The 23,386-nt window shown below is 42.5% G+C and overlaps 1 protein-coding gene across 3 annotated transcripts in view; it reads left to right on the top strand.

Annotated features, from left to right (window-relative positions):
- Positions 1-23,386, top strand: part of hectd1 (HECT domain containing 1) — a 44,214-nt gene that overhangs the window by 1,826 nt on the left and 19,002 nt on the right. For 2 of the 3 annotated variants that reach the window (XM_076166050.1, XM_076166048.1), the window contains exons 2-23: positions 1,719-1,866; positions 2,285-2,434; positions 2,579-2,813; positions 5,841-6,068; positions 6,581-6,862; positions 7,305-7,575; positions 11,593-11,669; positions 11,816-11,914; positions 12,212-12,326; positions 15,071-15,245; positions 15,399-15,537; positions 16,536-16,706; positions 16,837-17,059; positions 17,284-17,547; positions 18,887-19,098; positions 19,403-19,549; positions 20,365-20,459; positions 20,712-20,817; positions 22,056-22,190; positions 22,580-22,719; positions 22,881-23,093; positions 23,170-23,280. In XM_076166050.1, coding sequence (XP_076022165.1) covers positions 2,295-2,434; positions 2,579-2,813; positions 5,841-6,068; positions 6,581-6,862; positions 7,305-7,575; positions 11,593-11,669; positions 11,816-11,914; positions 12,212-12,326; positions 15,071-15,245; positions 15,399-15,537; positions 16,536-16,706; positions 16,837-17,059; positions 17,284-17,547; positions 18,887-19,098; positions 19,403-19,549; positions 20,365-20,459; positions 20,712-20,817; positions 22,056-22,190; positions 22,580-22,719; positions 22,881-23,093; positions 23,170-23,280 — 3,578 coding nt within the window. In that variant the 5' untranslated portion in view covers positions 1,719-1,866; positions 2,285-2,294. The remainder of the gene's footprint in view (positions 1-1,718; positions 1,867-2,284; positions 2,435-2,578; positions 2,814-5,840; positions 6,069-6,580; positions 6,863-7,304; positions 7,576-11,592; positions 11,670-11,815; positions 11,915-12,211; positions 12,327-15,070; positions 15,246-15,398; positions 15,538-16,535; positions 16,707-16,836; positions 17,060-17,283; positions 17,548-18,886; positions 19,099-19,402; positions 19,550-20,364; positions 20,460-20,711; positions 20,818-22,055; positions 22,191-22,579; positions 22,720-22,880; positions 23,094-23,169; positions 23,281-23,386) is intronic. The other variant, XM_076166049.1, reaches the window with a different exon arrangement.

Below are 23,386 nucleotides of genomic sequence, written 5' to 3'. Positions count from 1 at the left end.
ACAGGCTTCTTCTTTTTTTTTTTTATGTTTTTTGTGTCTCGTTTATTGTTTACATCTTGTGGTGAACCCTCTGTATTCACTCTGATGAAGTCTTCTTTTGATTGTTGACTGACACAGATACGCCTACCTCATGGAGCGTGTTCTGGATCTGGCCAACTGTTGTGAAGGGGTTTTTCTTCACCAGGGAAATAATTCTTCTGTCATCCACCACAGTTGTTTTCCGTGGTGTTCCGGGTCTTTTGGTGTTGCTGAGGTCACCACTGCGTTCTTTGTTTTCAAGAATGTACCTAACAGTTTGTTTTGCCACACCTAATGTTTTAGCTATCTCTCTGATGGGTTTGTTTAAATTTGTCATCCTAATGATGGCTTGCTGCACTGATTGTGACAACCCTTCAGACCTCATGTTGAGAGTTGACAGCAACAGATTCCAAATGCAAATACCACAGTTGAAATGAACTCGAGACCTTTTATCTGCTCCTTGTGAAAGAAATAGTAAGTGAATAACACACACCTGGCTGTGGCACAGCTGAGCAGCCAATTGTCCAATTACTTTTAGTACCTTTTAAAAATGGGGAGGCACATATAGAAATTGTTGTAATTCCTACACCGCTCACCTGATTTGGCTGTAAATACCCTCAAATTAAAGCTGAAAGTCTGCACTTAAAGCACATCTTGTTTATCATTTTGTTTAATTTCAAATCCATGGTGGTGGTGTACAGAGCCAAAATTGTGTCAATGTCCAAATACTTATGAACCTAACTGAATGTCTTGAGCAACAGCCCATACGTTCAGAGAGATTTGGTTGGTGGAAAAGTAGATGATCATCTATTTGGAAAATAGAATGTTTGGATTTCTAACTTAGGAAATGAGTAAAGAATCAATAGATATTTCTTCTTTGTTGATTGGTATTGTGTGAGCTGATGAAAGTCTGGAACAGACAGCTCAACAAGTCTGTTTGAGGATGTCAAGCTGATGTGGCAACGAAAGGCATAATGTGAGACACATTGACATAAAATCTGATGTGCAAATGTTTTTTTTTTTATTTACATATTTTGTGAGAAATATATGCAATAACATAAAAAAAAATTATCCTTCCTATATTTTCTGCTGTCCAAGTGTGTTACATTTGTTTAATTCATAACAGCGTTCGTCGATGGGAAGAAAGTTTTAAAAGAACAAAGCAGGAAAAAATAATTCTTAAAAAAAAAGAAAAACAACGGTAGGCTTTGCTGATCACTGACCATTTGGTCTTGTAAAGTGGACACAGGATGCCACCAAGTGCGTGAAATACCCAGATGGTGAAAGTCAAACCCTGGGCCCAACTTTAAGCCACCACAGTGCAATTTGTTTATTTTGTATACTTAATTAACCCTGAATGGCTCTGGGTCCCAGAGAGAGGGGGGCAGAATGTTCTGTTGATAAGAGGAACAGTGTCCTCACAGTCTTCACTTCACTATATTATTATTTATTTGTAATAGTCAGTATATATATTTTTTATTCTGTTGTTATTCAGTGTGGTCTGCACTTTTCTTAGTAATTTGCACGAATTGCACAAACTTCAATATGCTGCTGTTGTTGCCACGTCACAAAGAATTTCAATGTACAGTATGACCCTGTGTTTTACTAAGCAAATGACAAACTTGATCAGAAAAAGAAGAAGAGGAATTGTTTCTTCTTCTTCCTCTTCTTCTTCAGTCTTATTCTAATATCTTACTCAGGTTAATAGACTATATGTCCCAGAAACTCCGGTGAGAGGCAGCGACAACAGCTTCCTGACTCCTCTTTTCTTTCGGCCATGTGGATGAGTCCCAAACAGCTCCAGCACTGTCAGCAGTGATTGAGCACTGATCCAGACCGGGGAGCCAGGTGAGAGATCAGGACGATAGAGAGTAAGATGAAGCTGCAGCTGCATCATGTATTGTGTATATATTTTATCTGTTTGACTATGTCCTGGTATAATTTTCACAGCAAACATATTTAAAACTCAGTTTGTTTCATATTTTGGTCCACATTGATTGAAGTTGTGACCACAATCAACACAACCGATACCAATTACTGATTTCATGCTATTAATTTTTTTTCCCTTTTGTGTTGCTCACTGATGGTATTCACTGAGTACTACAGACCTGGACATTGAATGGCGCATATCTCCAGAATGCCACAACTTGTCCACATTGAACAAAAAATAGATAAATGTACTCAATCCCGCGAGGAAAATTAAAATTGCTCACGCTGCTTTATTCTGTGCTTATACCGAACTCAGAAATCAGCTTTGTACTTCCAGGTTAACCATCATGGCAGATGTGGACCCAGACACCCTGCTAGAGTGGCTGCAGATGGGTCAGGGCGATGAACGAGACATGCAACTCATCGCTCTGGAGCAGCTCTGCATGCTGCTGCTCATGTCAGACAATGTGGACCGTTGCTTTGAGACGTGAGTTTACCTCCATATTTCACATACGTGTCACAGCTATTGAATGTTGTAAGTAAATATGTTACTATATAAAACATTTAAATTTCCAAATATAAGACTTTTATCTGAGCACTTAATGTATGGACACTTGCTGTCGCTCCCCAGTTGTCCTCCTAGAACATTCCTGCCAGCACTTTGTAAGATCTTCCTGGATGAAAGTGCTCCGGACAACGTGCTCGAGGTCACAGCTCGAGCTATCACCTACTACTTGGATGTGTCAGCCGAGTGCACCCGTAGAATTGTTGGAGTGGATGGTGCCATCAAGGCACTGTGCAACCGACTGGTGGTGGTGGAACTCAACAATCGGACTAGCAGAGACCTGGCCGAGCAGTGCGTTAAGGTAATGGCTGGGAGGTTTGAGGGAAGTCTGTGCAGGACATACAAAAGTCTATTGCAGGGGTCTTCAACAGGGGGTCCGTGGAGGTACCGAAGGGGTGTCAGAAAATTTGTGGTTGATTAGACAGTTTTTTATATATATATTTTTTTTAAACCAATTTTTTTTCTCTCACAAATTTAAATGTATTTAAATACACATTAACATGAATCAAACATATTGTAGTTCTCTCAGGCTGGGCACACTTCAAAGTGCCTTCTCAGAAGAGGTGAAGCTGTTGGAGCTGCATAGGAGGGACCAACTCTATATTAATAGAGTAGAATAGTGTTTATTGTCATTGTACATGATAATACAACGAAATGCATTTGTGCTGTGCCTGAATCTTTCAACAGTAATAAATTAACAGCAATAAACTTTAAATAAATAATAAATAACAATAAATAAACAACACACGGTCCCATTCATACATTAAAACATAAGTCGTCCCATAGCTCAAGATGTCCCAATAGCTCAAGATGTCTGATATGACATGTCTCGACATCCCATATGACATCACATGACATCACATGACATCACATATGACTTATGACATCACATGACATCATGACATTCCATATGACATCATCAAATTTGATTATTGAGGTAGTTGGGTGTGTCGAAATACAGTCAAAGGTGTAGAGTGAGTACAGCATTGGACTGAGGACACAGCCCTGCGGTGCCCCAGTGCTGGTGGTATGACTGGGAGAGAGCCCTGAATCAAACTTGACTGTCTGTGAGCAGTTAGAAAGAAAGTCTTTAATCCACATACAGAGGGAGCTATCGAAACCAAGGCCAAGCAGTTTGTTGACCAGCCTGCTGGGAATGATGGTATTAAAGGCTGAGCTGTAGTCAATAAAAAGCATTCTCACATATATCCCATTCTTGTGGGAGGCAGTGGCTCAGTGGGTAGTGCTTCCGCTTGGGAACCGGAGGGTCGCCGGTTCGAGCCCCTGCCGAGGTGCCCCTGAGCAAGGCACCGAACCTTCAATTGCTCCCCCCCTCTGCGAAGGGTGGTAATGTAATGTAAGTCGCTTTGGATAAAAGCGTCTGCCAAGTGATCGTACTGTACTGTACTGTTGTCAGGGTGCGTGAGTGCTGTGTGGAGGGTAAGGGCAATGGCGTTATTAATGTTATTAATAACATTATTATTAATGTTATCAATGCTTATGGATTTAGAATGGCATGTCATAAAAGCCCCTTAGGTGTAATTTGAAGGTGTCCCCATACTTTTGTCCATATTGTTTATAGATGCATATATTGGTGCTTCACAGCATTTAAATGAAAAGCTGCAAATTTTTTGGATAATGACGTAATCACCTCTAAGCCCAGCCACCCTGGACCCTCCTGCCCCACCCCTTTAAAGCACCCGTTAGGCGTTTCTACTTTTTCTTGCAGACCCTCCCGTAAAATCTTCCTCCTGATATTACACCCCCTTCACTCCAGCCACCCCTGACCCTCCTTCCTTCCTCCTGAGAGCACAAGTGTGCCAGAGAACCAGAAGTGTCAGAGAACTTCTGGAGATGGCAGCTGTCTGATGTGTAGAGGGAGAAGAGGAAGGCAGAGTGCACAGTGCCCTACAGGCAAACTGTTGAACACTGTGTCTGAAACACATGAACCCATGAAGCTAAACATACTGCGGTCTGGTCAGGTAGTCGATGGTCCATGCAGTCAGGGGGCCTCTAGCTCCAGCTCCCTCCAGCTTCTCCCTCAGTAGTGATGACTGGATGGTGTTGGTTGGTCCATAGACGTACTCACCAGGGGTCTTACATGGTTCAGTATAATCCTCTCCATCGTCTTTGTCAGGTGAGACAAGGCTACCGGTCTAAAGTGGTTGAGTTCCCTGGGATGCGCTGTCTTTGGGACAGGCACCATACAGGAGGTCCTCCACAGGGAAGGCGCCTGGCTCCCGACGAAGACAATGGGGGGATGGTAGACTCTGGATGTGCGTGGAGCGGTGCAGGGTAAAGAGTTGTGAGGAGGTGCTGTTTGATCTGCGGGGTGAGGAGGGGTGGGACAGCTGGAGAGGCTAGAAAGATGCCTGCCCTGAAATCTGGAGTGAGGAAGAGGAGGGGAGCGGCGAGTCAAAGCTCCTCCAGCTCGTCCAGCTCGTCCAGCTCGTCCGCCTGCTCCTGGTCTCCAGGTCCCGGGCCCACCACACATTCCCTGTTGTTGCGGCCTGTGATGGTGTCTCTCATTTCCCTCCCCAGATCCCTCTGCACTCTCCTAAGCTCCTCTCTGTCCCCTGATCTGAAGACCCTCCTCTCATTAAGCATGGCCTTTAGATCATGGGTCATTTGCAGTTTATTGTCAGAGAAATGCCGTACCTTTATGGTGGGTACGGAATTCCTTGTGCAGAAATTGATGTAGTCCGTAATGCAGTGGGTCAGACTGTCGATGTCCCCCCTGTGGGATTTGTAGAAAATGTCCCAGTCGGTTTTCTCAATGCAGTCCCCTAGCACCGTGCTGGTTTCCTCTGTCCATCTTCTCACATACTTAGTAGTGGGGGCTTGTTTCTCGACATTGGTATGTACAGGGCAGAGATGGACAAGGTTGTGGTCTTAGTTCCCCAGCAGGGGGAATGGTGAAGAGCTGTATGCGTCTTTAGTGTTTGCACAAAGCAAGAGTTTTTTTGTTCCTTGTGAAGCAGTCGACATACTGAGTAAAGGTGGAGAGTTGAGGACAAGGAAGCATGATCAAAGTCCCCGGAAATGAGGATGAAGGAGTCTGGTTGGGATGTTTGTAGACACTAAGTGCAGAGATTCACAGGCAACTAGAGCATCAGCTGACCATGTGGACCGTTATAGCGATAATGTTTGTTAATGAGTATTGTGAGAATTTCATCAGAATATGTGATGCGTTGGTTAGATGTTGCGGTGCCGACGTAAATCACATGTGCTCTGAATATATGTAATGACTGTACTAATTGGGTTTTACACGTGAGAGTTGGAGAATGGCGTTAATGTAAGCCTTGATTGCATGTGTGTGTGTGCTCAGGTGCTGGAGCTGATCTGTACCCGGGAGTCTGGAGCTGTGTTTGAGGCTGGAGGTTTGAACTGTGTGTTGAGTTTCATCAGAGACAGTGGTCACCTGGTCCATAAAGACACATTGCACTCTGCCATGGCCGTGGTGTCCCGCCTCTGCAGTAAGATGGAGCCTCAGGACTCGTCTCTGGAGACCTGTGTCGAGTCGCTGTCCAGTCTGCTCAAACATGAAGACCACCAGGTAAGACAAACTTCCACAACACTAAGCAATCAGTTTGTCATCCCTGTAAAAGATGAACCAAAAAGACAAAATCTGTCTTTTCTAGTTACTTTTTTTTAAGCTGAATATTTTTTTATTGATGAAAGCATTTGTCATGACGTTGAGCATGCCGTTATGAAACGACAAACAAGATTGTTTTTATACACAGAGGGAGAAAGGGGAAAAAAGAGGAAAAAACAATGAGAACAAGGATGTGGCACGTCTAGTTCTATAACTTCCACTAACTGTTATTGCCTGAAATATTACATAATTTGTTCGGGCGTTGGGAAAGCTAAAGCAGTGTCGTGATACTAAAATCAATTACAATAGGGACAGTTGTCAGAACGAACAAAGACAGAAGAATCCCAAGAGCCTGACCACAACATGAGCGTTGAAGATTTCTTTCTGCCTTGAGAGTTCTTCTTCAAATGACATACACTAGGGTCCTGAATGACCAGAGATGACCATTTTTTGACATAACCTCTGTTCCCCAGGTTTCAGATGGTGCTCTGCGCTGCTTTGCCTCATTGGCCGACCGGTTTACCCGCCGTGGTGTGGACCCCGCCCCCTTAGCTAAACATGGCCTAACAGAGGAACTGCTGTCCCGCATGGCAGCTGCCGGTGGCATAGTGATGGGCCCTGCCTCCTCCTGTAAGCCAAACCGGACCGCAACAGGATCTGCACCTACAGCCCCTGACTCCAAACTCAGTAACCAGGTGTCGACCATTGTCAGCCTCCTCTCCACATTGTGCAGGGGGTCACCGCTTGTCACTCACGTAGGTTCACACGCCTGATATACATCAGAATCTGTTAGATGAATTTAGTAGAATATGGACCATAATACCAAACTTTACAGAAAAGTATTAATAACTTGGAGGGTTTTGGCAGTGTGTTTATATTACTGTAACTTTTACCTTTACATCCTCATGTGTCTGTACTCTTTTCTGTTCCTCCTGTTTTGTTCTCCATTGCCCATTCTGTTCCTTTATTGCCTTTGCCTCCCTCTGTACTCTATTTTTTTCCCTTTCTGCATCTATTCTTAAACCCTTCTTTCTTCTCATCTCTTCTGATCTCTTCTTTGTCTGTCTTCTTTTTCATTATCTACTCTGCCTCTGTCCTTTTCCCTCTTTATACAGCTCCCTTCTCCTCCGCTCCTATGCCATCTCCTCTATCTTCTGTTCTTTTATGTTTTCTGTGCTCTTTCTTCCTGGGCTATAGGACCTGTTGCGTTCAGCCCTGCCTGACTCCATTGAATCAGCTTTGGGCGGAGATGAACGCTGTGTGCTTGACACTATGCGACTGGTGGACCTCCTGCTTGTTCTCCTATTTGAGGGACGAAAGGCGCTACCCAAATCGACAGCAGGCTCAACGGGTCGTATTCCTGGTCTGCGACGCTTGGACAGTTCAGGGGAGAGATCACACCGACAGCTCATTGACTGTATTCGCAGTAAAGACACTGACGCTTTGATCGATGCCATCGATACTGGAGGTATGAACACTGTTCCTGCAGTATATTTACATCCTCGGCGTGTTTGTATTTACTGCAATTAAAGGTAAAATGCGATTGCCCTTCATAGAGTGGAGGAAATAGATATTTTATCCCTTGCCAGTTTTGTAGCGGTTTATGATTTTGATGGTAGGCGACAGTGAGCGACACAAGACTAAAAAGATCCAGAAAATCACATTATGTAAAAGTTATAAATTGACTTGCATTTGATTGAGAGAAATTAGTATTTGATCCCCTACCACCAGTTCTGGCTCCCACAAACTGGTTATGTGCCCATGAGGCAAACAGATGTTGTCCTCTCGCTTTAAGAGAGTACATTATTCTAAACGTGTTACCTGTATAAAAGACACCTGTCTACAGAGTCAACCCGATTCCAGCTACGGGCAAAACCAAAGAAAGACAGAAAGAAGGAAAGAAGGAAGAGATTGAGAAATTTGTCTTCCAATACATGCATTTTACATTTCATACAGTTACATACATGCTACACACATACATGTTTTGCACAATGCAAGTTACACAAATGCAAATCACACACATTGAAAGTCTGCGCCCCCTTCCTACACACACATGCACTGGACGGGGCACCGCAGGCAGCCAGCAACCGGCGCCAGTGGAGCATGTTGAGGTTCAGTGCCTGCTCAAGGGCACCTCGGCAGTGGCAACTCTTTGGCTGCCAGCTGCCAATCGAAACTCTTTTGTCCACCGAAACCGGTCAGCCTCCGGTTCCTAAGCATAGTCCCTTATGGACTGCGCCACTGCCGCCCCAAAGAGCTGTCTAACGACACCAGGGACTTTGCCGCTTGGTTTTGTACTTATTCCACTTTCCGATAATCGCACCAACACCACTTCTCACCATCAATTGCCCTCGGCCTAGGGCTCCATGCAAGATCTTGCTTTGTGGAGTGTCGGTGATAATGAGAAAGGTGAGGGATCAGCCCAGAGTTTCATGGAAGGAGCTTGTTAATGATGTCAACTCAGCTAGGCCCACAGTCACATAGAAGACCATTGATAACACACTACGCCGTAATGGATTGAAACCCTACAGTGCCGGCAAGATCCCCCTGCTCAAGAAGGCACATGTAAAAGGTTCGTCTAAAGTTTGCCAATCAAGACCTGAATGAATCAGAACTTGGGACAACATCATGTGGACAGATGAGACCAAAATCGAGGTCTTTGGCATCAACTTGACTCGCCATGTTTGGAGGAAGAGAAATGCAGACTATGACCCCAAGAACACCATCCCCATGTCAAGCATGCAGGTAGAAATATTATGCTTTGGTTTCTCTGGGAAGGAAACAGGACGATTTCAACACATCGAGGGGAACATGGACACCGCCATGTACTGGGAAATCTTTGGCGACAACCTCCTTCCCTCAGCCAGGACACTGACAACCGCCAATGACCCAAAACACGGGCAAGACAACAAAGGTGTGGCTCAAGAAGAGGTGCATTAAGACCATGAAGTGGCCTAGCCAGTCTCCAGACCTTTATTCCATAGAAAGTCTGTGGAGGGAGGTAGCGGCATCCTCAAAACCTTAAGGATTTGGAGAGGCTCTGCAAGGAGATGTGGACCAAAATCCCTCCTGAGATGTGTGCAAACCTGGAGAATGTCTGACCTCTGTGCTTGAAAACAACGCTTTCTCCAACAAGTACTAAGCCATGTTTTGCCAGGGGAAATGAAATGCAAATGAATGTATAACTCTTATGTAATGTGATATTCTGGATATTTCTCTCACTGTTCAATTAAGAAAAAGAAGATACTATATTTGGTCAAATCACGTGCAAACACGTCATCTTAAATTTGTCTTGCACCCTCTTACATATCACAACACACACACACACACACACGCATTACAGAGGGGTCAGTGCCGGGCAGCATGATGCGGCGCCCCTGGAGCAGTTTGGGGGTTCGGTGCCTTGGGGGTTTCAGTGCCTCGACACTGGCAACTCTCCAGCTGACAGTCCACACTTTTTTCTTGGTCGATACGGGGACTCGACCCTGTGGTTCCCAAGCCAAGTCCCCTATGGACTGAGCCAGTAGCCGGTAAACCTACTATTAACAGTATAGACCATGGGTGGCTAACCAGTTCAGCTCAAAGAGCCACAACAAAACCCAACAACATTTCGAAGAGCCGCACTGTTATCAGACCAATGACGTTCAACATAACAAAAAAGCCATAAAGAAGACGTGATGGATAATAAAACCAAAATACAGGAGAGCAAGGTGGCGGTAAAATAATCTCTCTCTCTCTCTCAAAAATAAAAAAACCCTGACAACATATGACTGATGGGAAAAGAACCAGAAACAAAAGACAATTGTTTAAGTTTGTGTGTGCTGTGAGAATAAAAAGAAAAAGTATTAACCCACACGGGTAAACTGCTTAAAGATTAACTAATAATGAATGTACAAACTATAAACAAAAAGCGCAGTGTGCCAGCAAGGCACAACGAGGAGCTGCCCAGTGACTGCCAGCGAGAGTGGATGGGAAGAGAGTGAGCGAGAGGCCGGCCCAACCCATACTAGGGGTTAACAGCATCAGCATGACACGGCCTGTAAGGGAGACGGAGACAATAGCGCAGCTAAAACGTCCGGTGTTCAACTTCATATTTTCATTTAGCTTTACGCTTTCCTGCATCCATGGCGATTCTGTCATTAGCTAATGCTGGTCTGGCTAGTAACACTGGCTAGTTGACCTTTTCCTGTTGGGCTCCCAAACCGTGGTCGAGGAGCACAGGGAGGATGTTTCTTCTGGGGCCGAAGTTGATGCTCAGTAACTTCGGGGTTAATCCCCTCACCTTTTCCAGCAGAATAACGCACGGGAAACTCGATTGTTCTTGGGAAGTTGGCAGCTTTATTTTCACCAGCTGGCATTCATATCTTCATACTGTAGCCCGTAACCCTAACATTCATTGCTCCCGCCAACGCTCTACGTACCACCGGTCTCTCTCTCACGCGTGTCCACATACACATACACACACAGAGACGCGATACCTGCGTCTCTCTTCTTAAAGGAGCCATGCACTCCTATGTTACTTTAATACATCTCTCAACATCGCGTGATGACTAATTATATATGAATAAATAATGAAATCGTTCAGCTTTTTGGCTGTATTGCCAAATATAGCATATGCATTTGAGATGTTTATTTTACAATTTGAAATTCTGTACACCAAGAGAAATCTGTGAGCACTGGAGCTTAGCCGCACATCAGCCGGCAAGGAGCTGCATGCGGCTCGGGAGCCGCAGGTTAGCCATCCCTGGTATAGACCATTAATTTCTTTGTTAGTGGGCCAACTGTAATGGGCAAGGGATCAGATACTTATTTCCCCCACTGTACACATACAGAATCAATCTGTTTCCCCCCTTCTCCAAGTAAACATTAACTATTTTATATTCGCAGTGTGAGGCAAGCTATACAATTTGAGCAAGTGGCATACCCATAAGTATACATTTACTATTGCATAATATACTGTGCAACTGTTACGCAGAGTTCAGGGGGCACTTTTCATTGTATTTTTTCTGTAATGGCAGTGTAATTGAAGTTTTGCATGTACTAAGGTCTTACCTTAGTAAGACCATAGACTTCAGATTTGATCTGTGGAGGAGCTGGATGAGCACTAGCTTTACAATATTTTTCAACTACAGAGCCACATTTGGAAGTCAGGTTTTCATGAACCTCAGTATCCCCAAACATGAACCTAAAGGACGACTCAAGTATTATTGGGATTATTCGTTTTTACCTTTTGCCAGATATCATTGCAAATATTCACATTTGTGAAGAAATTTAGTTTTACGCACATGATGACGACGGCTTACATCAGACAGTTTACTGCACCAAAACAGCTGAATTTATCCAACAACGTGTAACTAGCATATAATGTCCTCTGATTAGGTTTTACTTATTGCTATCCACTCCTGGACCCTTCTCAGACTGACTCAGCTGTCATGTTTATTATTCTGTGTGTTTCTCTTCTAACTGTGAGTTATTTGTGTTGCAGCTTTTGAGGTAAACTTCATGGATGACGTTGGGCAAACTTTACTCAACTGGGCTTCAGCTTTTGGCACACAGGAAATGGTAAAGAACACACAAATGGCCCTTGACTTGAATATATGGTTGTATTTATGATGATGCTGGATATTTTCTTGTGACTCATGTTGTTTCTCTTTAAAAACAATTTCATTAAATATGGTCTGCTGGGTGTGCATGCGCTTGTGTTTTAGGTGGAGTTCCTTTGTGAAAGAGGAGCAGATGTTAATCGAGGTCAGAGGTCATCTTCACTACACTATGCTGCCTGCTTTGGGCGCCCACAAGTAGCCAAGGTATACACACACTTTTAGGAGAGTATTTTACTATTTCTGCAGTGTTTGTGGCCCACACAAACAAAAGTAACCTTTCTGTTAAGAGGCAACATAAAGCAAGACATCTGGATATACGGAAATGTTTGGTAGTCTTAAATGGTGACTGATAAAAGCTGAAATTCAAAAGCCCTCATTTCCTTCTCAACTCTAATATTTTCCATGTTATCATCTTGACCTGCTCCATATGCAGTGTAGTGAAGCAGCATCAAAAGTAATACTTAAATTAAATGATATTCTCTGTAATCTTTGTTAATGCAGACTTTGCTGCGTCACGGAGCCAACCCTGACCTAAGGGATGAGGATGGAAAAACTCCTCTGGACAAGGCCAGGGAGAGAGGACATAGTGAGGTGGTGGCTATACTGCAGTCCCCTGGTTAGTTCTCTACTAATGCTACTACTGCAAGCTCTCTCATGCATTGCTACTAATTCTACAAACATACAGGTCTACAAGTTCAGAACCATGTAACCTGGTGGTCGACTCTGTGAAGAGAGATCTGCCAAGAAACATGGATTATTACCTTTGTCAAGGAGGTTATGTTGTCATTTGTGTGAAATGGTTTGTTTGTTTGTCAACATTATGTGAAAAGTAGTTAAATGACTTGGTGGAAAAGTTGAGAATGGTCCATGGCAGAAGCAATTTCAATTGTAGTGGGGATTCAGGATCCAGGTCAGGGAATTATTTTCTCTACTGTTAACATTGCAAGATTGTTGGTTGATTGGATCATCATACATTTGAAAAACCTGCCAAAATGTCAAGAAAACAGATCTGGTAGATAGAATACAGATGGGGTTAAAGGTTGAAACTAACAAATGTACTTGGCATCCACCATTCAGTACTCCATATTTAATAAAACCGACACTTCTAAATATTAAAACAAAGGAAAATGGCTTGGACACAATTTTCGAGAAGTGATAACAAATAATTGGATTGTAGTTGTATTTCAAGCACAGTATTTTCTCTAGTATTACTGGTGTCTTAAATGTCTTAATCAGCCTATTCACCCTATTTAAATGGACGCAAGTTCTACCATCTCTATCATCCTACTATTCTTGAGCACATCATTTTGAGGCAATCAAGTACTTTTTTGTAGCTCTGAATTACTTCTACATTACTCAGCAGGAGGCTGTGTTATGAAGGAAGCTGAAGAGACCTCGACCTTGTTTGTCTTAGCTGACTTGACAAAATAGAAACCCTGCAGTCTCAATAGGTATCACAACATGATGGTGATCACCACACATCACCGGCTACTCTTAATGCGGGAACGTGCATGCTCCCATGAAAGAGGCAGTGTCTTTCAAGACAGAGACCAACTCAATGTGAAAGAAGATTGAACGGTCACATGTAGCATATTTTTTATGTCAGAGGAGCAAAGAATAATACTTGAGGGAAACTAAAACTATAAGAACAAATAAAACAGCAAAGGGTAGCATAACTGGTGCGACGCTTAAATCCGGCTTGATTTAGTAAACATTGCCTTAGATTAAGTTAAGGCAAATTAGTTACATTTGTTCATCTAAAATAGCTGGTAATGTTAAATGAAAGATTAGAATGTTGATGATGTGTCAGAATTTGCAGCAATATTCAGGCAATTACCACCGCAAAATCTATTCAAGCTTGGGTATATTTTCCTCTTGCGGCCACGTCTAGTCAGGTTGGCTATGGTCCCATGCTAATATTGGCAACCATGGTAATGCGAACATCAAGCTGCTTTGAGATTGTCTTGTGGCCTTTGCCTTGACTGTGCTTGGCAATTATTTCTTCTTTATCTTCTCAGACAATTCTTATTTTCTTTCTCTTGTCCATTTTCAGTGTGGTGCATACAATAATACCAAACTGCGCAGGAAGAACATAGCTCAGCTTTTCAGCTTTAAATAAACTGAATGACTCATTATATATTTGTGACATCTCTGACACTACGGTACTTAAATGCTTGAAATAGAAAGGGATATCACTTATTTTGTCCAGTCCATTTTAATGTGACTTTGAAAATCTAGTGTCAGTTCAATTAAATGAACTACTGACACTGACAAGTGAATTGTCAGTTCAATTGAATATGTAATACCAATTACTTTTTCATTTTTTCAATTATTTCAGGGAAAATGTTTTTATTTTAAGCATACCAACACTTTATTTATATGTCAAGCCATTATTTGTTTGATTTTTAATAGTTGTGGCATACAGCTCATGAAAACCCCATATTCACTATCTCAGAAAATTTGAATATTATGAAAAAGTTCAACATTGTAGAGTCACGGTGTCACACTCTTATCAGCTAATGAACTCAAAGGTTCCTGAGCCCTCAAATTGTCTCTCAATCTGGTTCAGTATGCAACAGAATCATGGGGAAGACGATCATATTCTAATTTATTGAGCTGCACCTGTATATACAGAGTTGTTTGAGTACCAAATGGGGTTAGAAACATAGCACTACCACTATTTCTGGGTTTTCCCCATCATTCTACGACTTTGGCAAAAACATTTATCGCCTAAGCCAAAGGAAGCATTTTTCCACAGTGCCTAAGCCAAAATGAAACAAGGTAAAGCAAAGTCACAACAAAATGTGCAGCAGAAAACGGATTGTTTGATCTGTGACAGATGCACTCCATGCACACATACACACTACAATTGCTCTGCCTGAGGACACGCATACTCACCACACTATGATCTTGTGCACATACACGTACAACTGATGAAATGGTCATTGGCTGTAGGAGGAAAAGTTAAAACTGACAATAAGAACTATTCTGAGTAGATGATTAGTATTCTATTTATATTGAGCTGGGACAGGTTGAAGAATACAAAGTGTCCCTGTGTAAGATTGCCACTGGGTCCTTATTAGCATCGAGTTACAAAAAGGTGTATTTATTTTATTTCCCATTTCACCCCAGAGTCATTTTCTTTTCTAAGTAGATTATACAGTATATATGTGCCTTTATTGCCCTTGAAGGTGAATATCATTTTTAGATGTTAATTTGTTGTAATGAACTTGGTTAAAAAAAATGTATGAATGAATGTATTTCATTTACATCTGTTGTCAAATTTACCCCGCCCTCAGCCCCATGATCAGCAATGTCGTTCTTCACTAGTAAGGTAATGCAAATCTGTGTGTATTTTAGGAGACTGGATGTGTCCAGTGAACAAAAGCGATGACAAAAAGAAGAAAGATATGAACAAGGAGGAGGAGGAAGGCAGCGAGCCCAAAGGAGACCCTGAGATGGCTCCCATCTACCTGAAAAGACTGTTGCCTGTTTTTGCACAAACCTTTCAGCAAACCATGCTGCCTTCTATAAGGTACACTTTAAAGTCACACAGACTGTCCAATTAAACCAAGGCTGCTTCTGATACGCTCACAATATCTTATAATTTATCATTTTATGCCTACTGAAAAGCCACTTGAAAATGCACTTTCTGACGGACTTGTTTGTGTGTGTTTTGATCTTCTAGGAAAGCCAGTCTGGCTTTAATCAGGAAGATGGTTCATTATAGCTGTGAAGTTTTGCTGAAAGAGGTGTGTGACAGTGAGATGGGACACAACCTGCCCACGGTGCTGGTGGAAATCACTGCCACAGTACTGGACCAGGAGGTAAGTACACACACAGGAACACACAATAATCATCAAAGTGCTAAATGCTTGGAAATGTGCTTTTGAGTGTGGATGAGGAAATAGATTTTCTACAAATAAAGGAGAAATCATTATCAAAACTCTTTCACTTTGAGAATAGTTTTCAATGAATCGACATTGACATGTAAACTATATCAAAAGTATGTGATCATCCCCCTCTTATTGAGTTCAGATGTTTCAGTCACATCCATCACCAACAAGTCTATACAATCAAGCAAATAGCCATGCAATCTCCATTCACAAACATTTGCATTCGGACGGGTCATACCCAAGAACTTAGTGACTTTAAACGTGGCACTGTCCTAGGTTGCCAGCTTAGCCATAATTTCGGTTCATTAACTTTCTGCCCTGATCAACTCTTAAGTGCCATCATTGTGAAGGAGCAACAGCTCAGCCACAAAGTGGTAGACCACGCATACTCACAGAGCATGGCCTCCAAGTGCTGAAACACACAGCACACATAAAATGCCTATCGTCGGTGACATCACTTACATGTTTCCAGACTGCCTCTGGAAGCAACAATGGCACAAGAACTGTGTGGCTGGAGCTTCATGAAATGGGTTTCCATGGTTGAACAGCTGCACTCAAGCCAAGATCGCTATGAGCAATGCCAAAGTATCACCTGTTCGCTGCACTCTGATGGGTTTGGTGGATGCCAGGAGAACCAGAATGAATACAGTACTTACTATAAGTTTTGGTTGAAGAGGGATAATGGTCTGGTGCTGTTTTCCAGGGTTTGGTCTAGGCCCCTTACTTCCAGTGAAGGCCAATCTTAATGCTACAGCATACAAAGTCATTTTAGACAATTGTGTTCTTACAAGTTTGTTGAAGGCCCTTTCCTTTTCCAGCATGACTCTGCATGTCCATTCACATTCACACAGATGTGGTAGTAAATCTATCTATACCGATGTCTCTATCCATCTCTATAGCTCTTCATATATCTCTCTTCTCCATTTCAGGATGATGATGACGGTCACCTTCTGGCTCTGCAAATAATCAGAGATCTTGTTGATAAGGGAGGAGATGTTTTCTTAGACCAGTTGGCCAGACTGGGAGTTATCAGCAAGGTCTCCACTCTGGCTGGACCGGCATCTGATGATGAGAATGAAGAGGAATCCAAACCAGAGAAGGTTCTTGTTTTGTAATTTCTGAAAGACAATTTAGTTAAATAGTTGAGAAAATTAAAATGCAAACTGTAAACGGGCTGACTGTTTTAATTTATCATTATGGCATTATTCTCCCTCACTGCTTGTCCTGCAGGAAGAGGAGGTGCAGGAGGATGCTCGGGAGATCCAGCAGGGGAAACCGTATCACTGGAGGGACTGGTCTATTATCAGAGGTCGGGACTGTCTCTATATCTGGTCTGACGCTGCAGCACTGGAACTCTCTAATGGCTCAAATGGCTGGTTCAGGTTCATCCTGGATGGAAAACTGGCCACCATGTACTCTAGTGGGAGCCCAGAAGGAGGATCTGACAGCTCTGGTACGTCCATAATATCTCTCTCAGGCTTTTAAAGAAGTATTCAGGGGGGATCTCCTGCTTTTCAGTTGCATAGCTTTATTTCATTTCTCCAAGAAGAGATATTTTGTAGTTATATTAGTAATTTTTTCAGCATTTTTGAGTGGAACATGCTTATAGACCATTTTCACATATAGTCAGTGTCAGATACAGTATCTTGTGTTGTCTTCTCCTCTGTCCTCCTGCAGAATCTCGTAGTGAGTTCCTGGAGAAGCTCCAGCGGGCAAGAAGTCAGGTGAAACCAGTAACAGCCAGTCAACCCATTCTGTCCTGTGTGGGTCCCACTAAGCTGACAGTGGGGAACTGGTCTCTGACCTGTCTGAAGGACGGAGAAATCGCCATCCACAACTCTGATGGACAGCAGGCCACAATCCTGAAGGAAGACCTGCCAGGCTTTGTCTTTGAGTCAAATCGAGGAACCAAACACTCCTTCACCGCTGAGACATCACTGGGTGAGTCTGTGGATTTCCCGGCTGCTCCAGATTCTATCTGTGGCTGCTACATTAAAGGAGAGAGAAATGTTATTAATACTAGTAGTAGGACAGGGTCTTCATCTCTACAGGACAGGCTTCCACTGCAGCCTGTGAAAGGAGGGAACACAGAACTCCAGGGAAGAAGTAGAGTTAGTGAAATACAGTGGTAATGCAATGACATGGTAGAGAGAGACAGATAGAGAGGGGAGGAGGAGGAGAGATAAGCTTAATGCGTCACAGGAAGTCCCCAAGCCTATAGCAGCATAACTAGGGGCTGGTCCAAGGCAAGCCTGGCCGGCCAGATAAGCTTACAGGACATCCAGGTCTTAATGTCCTTAAGGTATGCCTGGAGTTTATTTAAATGACTTGATTCCTCTGGCTTCATTGATAGATAAAGTTGGGTGTCATCCACATAGCAGTGAGAATTTAGTGTGATAAAAAGTCTTTCTTTTACCTAAAGGAAGTAGAGTAAATGGTATTGGTCCAAGCACTGAACCTTGAGGAACGTTGTGTTTAACTTTCTTGTGCATGGAAGATTTATTATTAACATGAACAAACTGAAATCGATCGGACAAATATGATTTAAACCTCTTATGATTTAAACCCTTATCTAATGCCAATTAAATGTTATTAAATGAGAGAAGTCCTTTATCTAATGCAATTAGAAGGTCATTTGAGACATTCACCAGTGCTGTCTCTGTGCTTAGGTGGGCTCTATATCCAGACTGAAAAACCTCAAATAAGCTATTGTCCGGTAGAAATTCACTTAACTGATTGGTGACTGCTTCTCTGCATAATACATTTTGCCACCCTGCCACCGAGGGATTTATTATATTTTTCTCCTCTTCCATGTGTATTAGAAAGAGTCTCTCATGACATACTACAAGACACCCCTTTTGAAATTATGACTGAAATGTACTGAAAGTAAATAAACACTAAATATGGCCATTGTAGAGTTGAAAAGCGGTGTGTGTGCATATGTGTGTGACATGTAACATGTAACATGGGACTGGCGCCCCATGTAACATGTCACATCGCCCGTTCGAGTCCTGTATGGACCCAGAAAGTGGACTGGCAGCTAGAGAGTGGCCAGTTTGCCTCCAGGGCACTGCCGAGGGCTCTTGAGCATGGCATTGAACCCCCAAAACTGCTCGGGGGGCGCTGTATCATGGCTGCCCTGCGCTGACCCCTCTGTAAAAGCATGTGTGTGTAAGAGGGGCACACAAGACAAATTTCAGATTGCTGTGTTTGCATGGTGGCGTGTTCGCATGCGTGATTTGACCCAATAAAGTTTCTTCTTGTTCTTTTTCACATGCAGGCTCAGAGTTTGTGACAGGCTGGACAGGGAAACGTGGCAGGAAACTGAAGTCGAAGCTGGAAAAGACAAAGCAGAAGGTCAAGAGCATGGCAAGGGAGCTGTATGATGACCACTTCAAAGCTGTGGAGAGCATGCCCAGAGGAGTGGTGGTCACCCTGAGGAACATCTCCACACAGCTGGAGTCTGCCTGGGAGCTGCACACTAACAGACAGGTCAGGACAAAGACACAGGTCTGTCTGGACCAGGGGGGAGTAGAGCAATGATTATGTCTGCACAGACATCAAACAGAGCAGTTTTGATAAAGATAAAACAGGTGACTAAGGACATGTTTGTCAGAATAGACTGATGACCGTTAATTTTTAGTATACAAAAGTATAGAAAGACAGTGAGACAAAATGACTAGACAGTGAGTATGATTGTGGATAAAAAGAGGGGCAGAAATTAAGAGATGTGTATGTATGTAAAGAGCAGATGATTTATATGTATGATTTTACAATGTTTGTGTTGTGTTGTCAGTGTATTGAAGGTGAAAACACATGGAGAGACCTGATGAAGACTGCTTTGGAGAACCTGATTGTGGTGCTGAAGGATGAAAACACCATTTCTCCTTATGAGATGTGTAGTAGTGGCCTCGTCCAGGCTCTCTTCACTGTCCTCAACAATGTAAGTTCAACTCTTATCAAGTCCAAACAAACATTCACCTAGACCAGTGGTTCTCAAACTTTTTACATCAGGTACCACCTCAGGAAAATATTTGGCTCTCCAAGTAGAGTAGGCCTACCCTATTCAGCTGCTATGCAAAATTAGATTAGATTAGATTCAACGTTATTGTCATTGAGCAAAGTACAGATACAAGCCAATGAAATGCAGTTGGCGTTCAACCAGAAGTGCAAAAATGTACTATAATATATACAGAATAAACTATAATGCAAGCAGGAAACACGAAATAAACTACTGACAAGTAAAATCCAGTAGCAAACCCTGATGAGTAAATGCTGTAAGCCTTCCTTTATTTATAAAATGTTCCTATTGTTCTTAAGGTGTATCATCCAGGATGTGAAAACATGGAGAAAAAGAGAAACAATAATTTTGTCCATTTGTAATTTTTTCACCATAAAGTTCGGCTTTTTGGGAAAAACAAAACTAAAGCAGTAAATTATTTAACAGCCAATCATGGAAATTTCAAATAAATTATATTGCCAAACCCTAATCATCAGCGTTCTTACTTTGTCTAGATCAGGGGTGCCCAAACTGTGATTGCGAAGGTAATGTGGGTAGATCGCAAGTTAGCCGACACTGGCAAGTGTGGCGGTGCCGGCGGCACACACGCATTTTGAATCATTTTTAGATTTTCATTTGGACTATTTCACTTTTTATGCCATGTAAAACATATAAAAACAATGAATGAAAACTTCACCTCGAGTTCAATTTTATGTATGCTCAATTTTTCTTCTGTCTTGGTTGTTTTTGTGATTTAGAGTGTGGAACTTGACCTAAAACAAGATTGTAAGCCTTTAATGGAGAGGATCAATGTCTTTAAGACGGCTTTCAGTGAGAACGAAGACGATGAAAGGTAACAGCACACAGTCATCAATCATAAACTCTTTTATCTTTTAAAATGTACAGTAACACAACTAACAACTAGTTGGGCTGCTGAAATGATTTGTCATTCAATTTATGCTCCTCAAAACTAGTAATCATTAGAAAAAACTTTTAAAAAGATTATGAACAACACTGTCTGTTAATGGCAATCTTTGTAATGTATAAGATATTTTTATGTCCTAAATGCCTTGATTTCTGTTACTGTTGTCTTAACTCTGTGTAGCCGACCAGCTGTTGCCTTAATCCGTAAACTGATAGCTGTGCTGGAGTCCATAGAACGTCTACCTCTGCATGTGTATGACATTCCAGGATCCTCATACAACCTCCAGGTGCGTTTTTGAGTGGTGGGTTGTTTTCTTAAAACAAGTGATTCTTGCTTTGAAATGTTAATTGAAGAAAAGTTGTCTCACAAGCTTAAAAGACCCATCAATTAGGGACAAATGCAGATGCAAAAGTAACTGTTTTCAACCTATCCTGATAAAAAGGAATCATCTTTGTAAAGACAAAGGTGATCACAGAATGTGATTACTTGTTGAGATTGTTAAGTACAGACTTTCAGCTTTAATTTGAGGGTTCAATTTCTATATGTGCCTCCCCATTTTCAAGGGACCAAAAGTAACTGGACAATTGGCTGCTCAGCTGGCCATGTGTGTGTTATTCCCTCATTTTTTTCATTCACAAGGAGCAGATAAAAGGTCTAGAGTTCATTTCAAGTGTGGTATTTGCATTTGGATCTGTTGTTGTCAACTCTCAACATGAGGTCCAAAGAACTGTCACTATCAGTGAAGCTAGCCATCATTAGGATGAAAAATCAAAACAAACCCATCAGAGAGATAGCTAAAACATTAGGTGTGGCAAAATCGACTGTAAGGTACATTCTTAAAAAGAAAGAACGCACTGGTGAGCTCAGCAACACCAAACGACCCGGAATACCTCGGGGAAAAACTGTGGTGGCTGACAGAAGAATTATTTCCCTGGTGAAGAAAAACCCCTTCACAACAGTTGGCCAGATCAAGAACACGCTCCATGAGGTAGGCGTATCTGTGTCGAAGTCAACTGACTTCACCAGAGTGAATACAGAGGGTTCACCACAAGATGGAAACCATTGGTGAGCCTCAAAAACAGGAAGACCAGACTAGAGTTGGCCAAAAAACATATGAAAAAGCCTGTTAAGTTTTGGAACAGTGTTTCGGGCAATATTATCTGCTCATATTCAGCCAAATGCTTCAGAACTCATTGGACGGCGCTTCACAGTGCAGATGGACAATGACCTGAAGTATACAGCGAAAGCAACCAAAGACTTTTTAAGGCAACAAAGTGGAATCTTATGCAATGTCCAAGTCAATCAGTTGTCATTCCTACACCGTTCACCTGATTTGGATGTAAATACCCTCAAATTAAAGCTGAAAGTCTGCACTTAAAGCATCTGATTGTTTCATTTCAAGTCCATTGTGGTGGTTTACAGACCCAAAATTGTAACAATTGTGTCAAAGTCCAAATATTTATGGACCTAACTTGAATTCATGTAAATGTAACAAGTCATGAAATTCTTTTTTTTCCCCATAAGATCTTGACCAGGCGGTTGCGTTTTCGCCTTGAGCGAGCACCAGGTGAGACAGCGCTGATCGACCGCACAGGTCGTATGCTGAAGATGGAACCGCTGGCTACCGTGGAATCGCTGGAGCAGTACCTGCTCAAAATGGTTAATACACATTTCCATGCACATACTATACCTGTGAACATCGATTTAACCATGAGCTTTGCCCGATATAGATACACATTGTGATGATGAAATGTTACATATGATGAATACTGAACACACTGTTTTTCCCGTCAAGCAGTGTTTTCAAATGCTGCAAAATGTATGTAATGGCTATCTGTGCTTACTTCAGTCAGATTGAAATCCATTAACAAGTTTCAGTGTACGCATACAATCTCTAATTCCTTCTACATCAAATAAGATTTCTGTGCCGTCAGTCCTCTTCCTTTGTTATATTTGGTCTGTAACTGCTTACCCTAACCCTGAGAGGAGCAAATTAACTCCTTGCTGGGTCTTGCAGATGTTTGAGTTTTAATCTTATCCTCCTCCAGGTGGCAAAGCAGTGGTATGACTTTGAGCGCTCATCCTTTGTCTTTGTGAGGAAGCTGAGGGAAGGTCAGACCTTCACATTCAGACACCAACACGACTTTGACGAGAATGGCATTGTATACTGGGTCGGAACCAATGCTAAGTACGCACATAGCCTACTGTCATCACTTTTTACAATCAATTGAGCACTTTTCAACATCATGCTCTGTATAATGTAGATGCAGTTAGGCCTGTCTTTAGGCTTTGGGGATTTTTGGTTTCAAGTAACATTTTCTGACCTGGTCTTGTTTGTGTTTGAACAAGGACGGCCTATGAATGGGTGAATCCTGCTGCTTATGGTCTGGTGGTGGTGACATCATCAGAAGGGCGGAACCTTCCCTATGGGCGGTTGGAGGACATCCTCAGTCGGGACAGCTCCGCCCTCAACTGCCACACCAATGACGACAAGAATGCCTGGTTTGCTGTCGACCTCGGACTCTGGCTCATTCCCTCAGCGTACACGCTCAGACATGCAAGGTAATAAAAACAGACGGGGACAGCTCATAAAAGAAAAAATTGAAATCAATTGTTTCATCACCTCTTACTCCTGTAGGGGTTATGGTCGCTCTGCATTGAGGAACTGGGTGTTCCAGGTGTCCAAAGATGGTCAAAACTGGACGACTCTATACACCCACGTAGATGACTGCAGCCTCAATGAACCAGGGTATGAATTCCACACTCCTCTGTCAGAAAAACGATGAAGGATTCTGATCGTCTCAGCCACATCTGTATACTTTAGATCTATGAAACGTGTTTGTGTGTATTTTTAG

The sequence above is a fragment of the Genypterus blacodes genome, unplaced genomic scaffold, assembly GCF_046128005.1.
Source record: "Genypterus blacodes isolate CSIRO-AG114 ecotype Tasmania unplaced genomic scaffold, CSIRO-AGI_Gbla_v1 ptg000154l_1, whole genome shotgun sequence".
Lineage (NCBI taxonomy): Eukaryota > Metazoa > Chordata > Actinopteri > Ophidiiformes > Ophidiidae > Genypterus > Genypterus blacodes.
This window is presented reverse-complemented; position numbering and strand designations above follow the sequence as displayed.